General features: G+C 47.0%; 1 protein-coding gene across 1 annotated transcript in view; it reads left to right on the top strand.

The window, feature by feature from the left end:
• Positions 1-1,965: 1,965 nt before the first annotated feature.
• The window catches only part of Rcl1 (RNA terminal phosphate cyclase like 1), a 41,515-nt gene continuing 35,624 nt past the window's right edge, over positions 1,966-7,856 (top strand). Inside the window, exon 1 of the mRNA XM_028764026.1 lies at positions 1,966-2,218. Within this exon, the coding sequence (XP_028619859.1) occupies positions 2,083-2,218 (136 nt within the window). The 5' untranslated portion in view covers positions 1,966-2,082. The remainder of the gene's footprint in view (positions 2,219-7,856) is intronic.

Here is a 7,856-nt window from a genome sequence, read left to right as displayed (position 1 = left end):
TAGGTGATGAGTGAAATTATCTGCAGGCTTACTTGATACCCTCTTTGGCATTTGATTCTGGCTGCTGGGCCAACTAGCTCTCTTCTTTCTATGTGGATTTTGCTGCATTCCAGCTATACTGAAGATGGTCTCCCCTGACCCCCTGAAAGTTCAGAGGTCTAAAAGAATAGACAGCTAAATGGATTTTTCATTGCGATTCTGCCATTTACTGTGTTGCTTACAGCAAATTTCCCCTTCCCCTTCTAAACCTCAGTTCTCGAATTTTATAAGTCAGGACTTATTCTCAATTGCCCAGAAGATGCTGAGGCAAAAATTAGAGTGGACATAATTTATTTGAAAGCTATTTCCAGCACATATCAGAAAGAAGCTGGGAAGAGATACAGGGAAAGGAGCCAGGAAATGGTGCTTAACCAAGAGGATACCACAGTCGGAAACTGGAGCTTAAAGGACACTCCAGAGTTACCTCCCAGGATGCGTAAAGAGAGCCTGGGTATTTCCATATCAGCTCCAGTCAGTCATTGCTTGAAGACTAGGAGGATACCCCAGTACTATTGGCCTGCAAATTCTAGGTGGGCTTGAAAAACCTAGAAGCAGAGGTGAGACACTGCCGGAATAAAACTCAGCAGGTTTGCATTCAAAACAGTGAGCTCTGAATGGATGTGAGCATTCTTTATTGAATAATATTTTTTCTAAAGATTATCGGGTAATTAAACGAGATAGCATTAAAAAAGAAAATGAAAAATCCATTCCTGATGTAAAAGTATTCCTGGTGCTTCAGTATTCTTCACAACAGCACTTAGAGGAGACTCTTAAGGGTCTTGGAGCTTTTCCAATGCTGCCTGTCAGACCGCGCTTAGCTGTGTAAAGGCAGTCTGACAGAACAGCATTGTGGTAAGTGGGTTAGCCACCTCAGTGGATTTCAGGGCTGGTCCATAGTCTCGGTGCTTCCTCATTCACTGCCACCTTTTAGATGTTCCTCCGGGGTTTCCTTGTCACTCTCACCCGCTTAGGATGGCCCCTCTTTATCTTTCTCCAGCTTCCACTCCATTCTCCACTGTGCTTTCTGGGACTTAAGGTCTGATATTACAGCCCGTGAACGGCTGCAAACCTAACACTAAGATACTGCGTTCCTAAGTTGGTAGCCATTTGAGTTTTTTAATGGAGGAGTGAAACAATACAATATTTAGGAAGATTTTGGAGTGCAAGTTAGGATGACAGGAAAGGTGAAAAAGCAAGACACCCCCACCTATCCATACCCTGTGTATGCCCGAGCATGTATGTCTTGAAGTTATTGCAACTGTCCATTTTGAGTCTTGCGAGGTGACAGATCTGTCTTGACACCTAACTCAAAGAATATAAACGAAGGGGCAGACGAGAAAGGGACCAAAGCGAGGCCCCTCATTACAAAATAAACAGTGGCCTCTAGTTCAGGCAGCCTCTGACAGCTTGGCAATTTCCCAGGAGTGAAAGACGGTAGGCTACAGCTCAGAGGATTTCGGCTCAGACCCAGACCCCGCGCCAACAGGGTAAGCGCGCCAATCTTGTTCTCTTCGGTAACAGGAAAACGCGGGAGAGGCTAGCATCCTCGCCCGAGGCTGCCGTGGGTACGATGCTAAGTACCAGCCAGCTGCGGACACCCAGGCGGAGCCATTGCCTCCTTTAGCGCATAGGCCGTGAAAGTCGTGCACAGACAGACCCCCACCGTGTCTGGGCGCCAGGGTTTCCCCGCAGCGCTACGCCTTCTCTCCTGCCGCGCGCTGTTGCTGGGGCCCGGGCACCGCCCTATTTCTCTACCGGCCAATAGCGACGCGGCAGGAGCACCGCCCAGCTACAGCGCAGACCAATGGAGACGCAGAAAGGGCAACGCCCAGCTCCCCCGTGGGCCAATGGTAGTGTGTCCCGGCTCCCGGGCCGCCCCAGCCAGGCGAGGAGGCGGGCGGGCGGCCGCTGGCTCCGCCCCGCTCCCCTCTGACCCGGTGTCTAGTCGCTCTGTCTTCCTGTTCTAAACCACGTGGACGCGCCGGGGGCTGCTGTGGCCCGGGTCGCGCTCCCCGCTCCCCGGCCTCTGCGGACGGCACGCACATGGCGACCCAGGCGCACTCCCTCAGCTACGCGGGATGTAACTTCTTGCGCCAGAGGCTAGTCCTGTCCACCCTGAGCGGGCGCCCGGTCAAGATCCGCAGGATTCGGGCCAGGGACGACAACCCGGGCCTCCGAGGTGACTTGGGAGGGTGCGCGAGGAGGGGGCGAGGGTCCGGGGTCGCAGCCCGGAGTGGCCACTGGGCGCGTGGGAGGGATGGTGGTCGGGCGGCGCGGGAGACAGATCCGTCTGCGAGCTGCGCCACGCGTGGAAGGATGCCCTGCGGCTCCTGGGCACGGATAGTAAACAGCTACACGTTTTCCTGGCTAGCTTGTTGCTATGAATCGTAGGCATCGCCCACTCGCTTCCCTCTCTTGAGTCTCTTGCTTTCGCCATAAACCTCCCAGGAGAAAAAAACAGTTTATTGGACTAACAAGTAATGATTGAGTGAATGGACAGACAGACATTGGATAGAAAAGTAGTTTCCCAATCTGATCCAAATCAGGTCTCTGAAACCGCTGCCCCACTTGGACACCAGTTCTTGACGCCATTATTTATCGACAGCCCCCCCCCATCTCTTCGGGAGTGTTTTATAAAATTTTATTTTTAAATGATGCGCTATTTCTACTAGTCACCGATGTGCGCAATAGAGAAGCTTTGAAATGGGGTTTTGTTTTGGTTTTTGAACCGGGGTCTCATGTTGCCCAGGCTGGCCTCAAACTAGGTATGCAACTGAGGATGCCCTTCAACTCTTGTTCCTTCTTCCTTTACCTCCCGAGTGCTGGGATTACAGGCCTGCTACAGAACGCTCAGCCAAGATAGTTTTTATGTCGTAGACCTAGTTGTCTTGACTTAAGGAAAAGGAAGGCCAAACAATAAACTGCAGGCTTTAAAGCTCTTACTGATTGATTTATCTGTCTCATAAGGGTTGAACCGATCATTTGAACCCACGTCTCATTAAATGGCTTTGCCGCTGTTCCCCTAGAATTTAGATACATGTTCAAAAGTGTCTCCTAGATCACTCCAGATTGAGACAGTTGAATCAATTAAAACCAAAAAGGGAAAACCTGTCTGTAGCCTGAAGGTGGAGCTGGGCTGTAGTTGGCTCAGGAGACCTCCTAGTCAGTACGTTTATTTTTGCAGAGGGTTTTGTACTAGACTACTAGACCATTTCATCATCTGTCTGAATGTTTGTTTTTTATAATTTCATTGCTACCACTCTTAAAGTTTTGTCCATGGTGATGGAAATAGAAAGGTAGGAAAGAAAAAGCTAGAAGGCTTAGTAAGGTGATGAGTAAAGTGTCTTCCCGGAACTGCTGGGCTTGGCGACACAGACTTGTATTCCCAGCACTCAGTAGGCTGAGGCAGGAGGATCCCAAGTTCAAGGCCAGCTTGGACTACACAGTGAGTTTTTGTCTTAAAACAAACAAACAAACAAACAAACAAACAAAAAAAAAAACCTAGGAAGCAGAGGCAAGTGTGTGTCTCTGAGTTAGAGGTTCGCCTGGTCTACACATATGAGTTCCCACCTAGCCAAAGCTACATAATCAGACTCTGTTTCAAAAATAAAAAATAAAATCATTTAACAGAAACAAAAACTGAAAGCAAACAATCAAAAAAACCTCAGACGTTGAGGAGAGACTACTAAATAGGTTGTATTCTTTTCCCTCAAATCTCTTACCTCCACCGCCTCTGCACCCCCAGTTTTAAATCTGGTCCGTGGGAGAAGCTATTGATTGGGCTGCTTGGTTGTGTTTTCAACTCCAGATTAGCCTGGAGACTTAGCTTCTGCTATGGCCACTGCGAAAGGTTTGTGAGGTTTTTTTCCCAAATTAATTAATTAGTCAATTTTGATCAAAAGTGCTTTAACCTGGAGACCTGGGCTTTCTTTCACAAATATGTTGCCTATAAGATAGAATTCAGAGTTGGCTTGATAGGTGCCTTCCAATACAGTATTTCAATGTTTCCAGGAGCTCGCATGTGAGTTCCTGTTTCTTTCAAAAGCAGGACTTTGCCCCTGGCTTTTTTTTCCTGAAAGACTGAGGGATTATGGTACCTGGGGAGGCAGTACTAGCTGGTATTTATGGGGTGCACCACTGTAAAATGTAATTTGCTTTACCCCATGTCTCAGGGTTCTTTTGGTGTGGCACAGAACACTCTGACCAAAAGCCATCTGGGGAGGAAAGGGTTTATTTCAACTTCCAGTTTTAGTTGATCAGGACAGGAAGTCAGGGTAAGAGCTCAAACCAGAGACCAAGAAAGAAAGCTGCTTATGGGCTTGCCCTGTTTGTTTTACATACCGCGGGACTACCTGCCCAGGGAACATCATCACAGTGGGCAAGGAAATGTACTACAGGCTTGCTGTGCTATAGGCCAATCTGATGTGGATATTTTCTGAATTGAAATTTCCTCTTTTCAACTGACTCTAGTTTGTGTCAAGTTAACAGTAAAACCTAACTAACACACCTTCTCAAGGTACTTATGTAACAGAGACTGCCGTTTGAGGTTTTATGCTGGCTTAAGGGTTTACTGTTTGGTTACTTACAGAGGGACCTAGTTCCACATCTCAGCTTTAATTTACAGACTTAACATGCCTGTGAATACATAAATAGGTCAAATATGCAAAATATACACATATACATAAACACATGTATGTGGCCTTGGACGCATGATTTGGGTTCATAATTCAATCTTTGTGTGATGCTTTGTATTTGCTTGGCCCAGGGGTGTGGCCTTATTGGAGTAGGTGTGGCCTTGTTGGAGTAGGTGTGTCACTGTGGGAGTGGGCTTTAAGACCCTAGTCCTAGCTGCCTGGAAGCCAGTCTTCCACTAGGAACCATCAGATGAAGATGTAGAACTCTCAGTGCTGCCTGCCCTGTGTCTACCTAGATGCTGTCATGCTCCCTCCTTGATGATAATGGACTGAACCTCTGAACCTGTAAGCCAGCCCTACTTGAATGTTGTCCTTTATAAGACTTGCCTTGGTCATGGTGTCTGTCCACAGCAGCAAAATGCTAAGACATCTTGGTAGCATCGTCCATCTCTGTCTGCCTCTTCCTGACTCAGATTATGGAACTTGGAAAAAACTCATAGAGAATACCCAGTACAGTCTCCAGCTGGAATGCAAGGACCAGTCCCATACCCCCAATGGTGTTTCCTTAAACCTCTCAAAGGGAATGAATGTGGAGGGGGCTGCCTCAGGACCTTCAGAAGTTTATTGAGCCTCATATTGTGCAAGGCTTTGGGGAGGGGAGTCTAGATAGACATTGGTTGCATTTACACTCTGGGAACTTGTCCTCTAAACAGGAAGAACTTGAGTGGAATAACATGGTGAGTGCGATATCAAGAATATAGTGTGGTGAGCAACTCAGTGGACCCAGAGTAGAGAATAACCTGGCAGTTGTAAGGACCCATACATGCATTTGGTTGTATATACGCACCCACCCTTACACAGAAAAGAAATGTCAAAACAAAACTCATTTCTGAGCATCAGGTTTTTCTGTTGCCAAAGAGGGGTCATGGAGTACTACCTGCGCTATGGGATTTCTGTGAGGACTAATCCTTAGTGAGCAGGAGGAACAGACACAAGCTGGTTCATTAAGATTCTACTGAGCACTGGGTAAAGTTGTGCTGTCTGGTGGCCCAAGTCTTTCCCTGCTGTCATTGGAAATGTTTAAATATTTAAATTATGTTGTCCTTTGAAGTTTGCCTTTTAAGTGCTGATTTCTACATATTTGCATATTATTGGCAGTTTTGTCCCCTGGTATGTTGACTGTATTTAGAGACATTGTTTTAGATGCCAGTGGGGGAGTTGTCAAGTAAGGAGAGCCCAAGAAACTGTTAATACCCCATAATACACAGGATGGACCCCACTGTCAAGAACTTTATTCTGTATATTAGCAATAATTCTCTTCAAGTGTCAGTACTGGTGCTGAACAACTCTGTTCTAGTAGACTTGAATAACTAAAGCTTTTTTAATATAATTTTTTATTGACTCTTTGGGAATTTCACATCATTTTCCCCTATCACCCTCATTTCCCAGTCCTTCCAGATCCGCTCTCTACCCTTGTTAACCCCCCCCCAGCAAAAGACAATGAAAAAGACAAACAAAAACGTCTTACTGACCCCACTGAGCCCCTCTGTCGTTGCAGCACAGCCTTCTCTAACATACAGTGGTCCCGTCTCAAGTTCTGCTGTGCATGAATCCACTGTTTCCTGCCTCTCCGTCACCTATGTGTTCCTTGTAGTGGCATTGGAAGCTGCAGTGTGTCTGTCACACAGTGCACCCTTTTTCCCAGACAGCTTTACTTGCAAATGCACATTACAGTGAGTTGTTGATCTAGTTCAAGCCCTCTGGCATCTGCTACATCATCAATACTGGACCCTCACCAAGACTCCTCTGAGATACCTTACTGTTGCCCTGTGTCATGGAGGTCCTGTAGGTTTGGTTCTGCAGGATCAGCCCCTTCATGTGTTCCAGCAGTTCATAGATGGGGTAGATGTTGGGGTGGGCCGACTCAAAGCCTTGGATCTGGGTCTGGGTGGTAACTGAGTTAGTTGGTCATCCCACCAGCTCTCCCATGCCCACACCATTGGGGCCAGATCTTCTGTACTGCCCCTGCAAAGGGTAGGTAAAGCTTTTCTTTATACTCCAGATACTTAAGAGTAGCAGCAGGTATTATTAGAACAGCCCAAGGAGCTAGACATGGTAGTATCGTTATACTACCATGGAGAAGCCAGTCTGGGCTGCAAAGGAAGACCCTCCTTGGTTTCAGAAGTGAATGAAGACTCAGGCCATGCCCAAGTCCTGGGACTTCAGGCAAAGAAATGAATCTGTTAAATAAAACTTCCATCTTCTGTGCAGAGAGGTTTAAATAACGGGAAGGAATTGGACTCAAAAGAAAGATGATCCTGGGATGGTTCCAGTTAACTCCGTAGAGACATCTGGTATAGTGGCATGCACCTGCTATAACCCCAGCACCCAAAGTGGAGGCAGGAGGTTAGCTCAAAGGCCAGCCTGGCTTACTTAGTGAATTCTATGTCAGCTAGGCAAAGTAGTCTTAACTTGTGTCAAAACACTAAACAAAACATAAGCAACAAAAATACAATCACATGCAATTTATATTTCACTCTTGAACACAACAGCCAATTATACTGCCTCATTATATTCTCCATGTCAGAGGAAATAATATTCTGTTGTTGTTTCTGCCATTTTACTGAAGGTAAAATAGCCAGGGTAGCTGAGTGATGAAAGTCGGTGGGTTAGAGTTTATGTCATGAGGGCTCCAGCCTGAAGGGCTCATTTTTCTGTTACAGACGTTGGGTGTTCTATGTTAGCATTATAAAGCACCTGTCCCAGGTATCTCTGTCCTCTCTCCCTACCCTCCCTCCTGTGGGGTGTCTCTGTGTATCCTTGGCTGTCTTGGAACTCACTCTGTAGATCAAGCTGGCCTCAAACCCCTGATAGAGATCCAGAGCTCCACCTGTCTCTACCTCTGAGGCGATGGGATTAAGGGCGTGCAATCACCTCGCCTGGCTTATCCTGAATATCTTTACCTCTGGATTTCACCAGGGCCTAAGGAGTTCACTAGGTCTAATGTAATGTGAGTGCTAAGAGGTCTGAGTCCTAGCTGCTGTGGCAATACCTGGGAATATAGATTCTGTGACCACCCAGTCAGATCTCTGCCTCCCTGGCCCTGCAGCACTTATAAGGAAGGTGATTCAGAGTCAGCAGTGGACTGGCACCATTCTCCTTGGGACTTGAGTGACGTGAAGC

This window comes from Grammomys surdaster, unplaced genomic scaffold (assembly GCF_004785775.1).
Source record: "Grammomys surdaster isolate TR1022 unplaced genomic scaffold, NIH_TR_1.0 141, whole genome shotgun sequence".
NCBI classification, from domain to species: domain Eukaryota; kingdom Metazoa; phylum Chordata; class Mammalia; order Rodentia; family Muridae; genus Grammomys; species Grammomys surdaster.
Note: the sequence above shows the minus strand (reverse complement) of the source record. Positions and strands in the feature narration are given on the sequence as shown.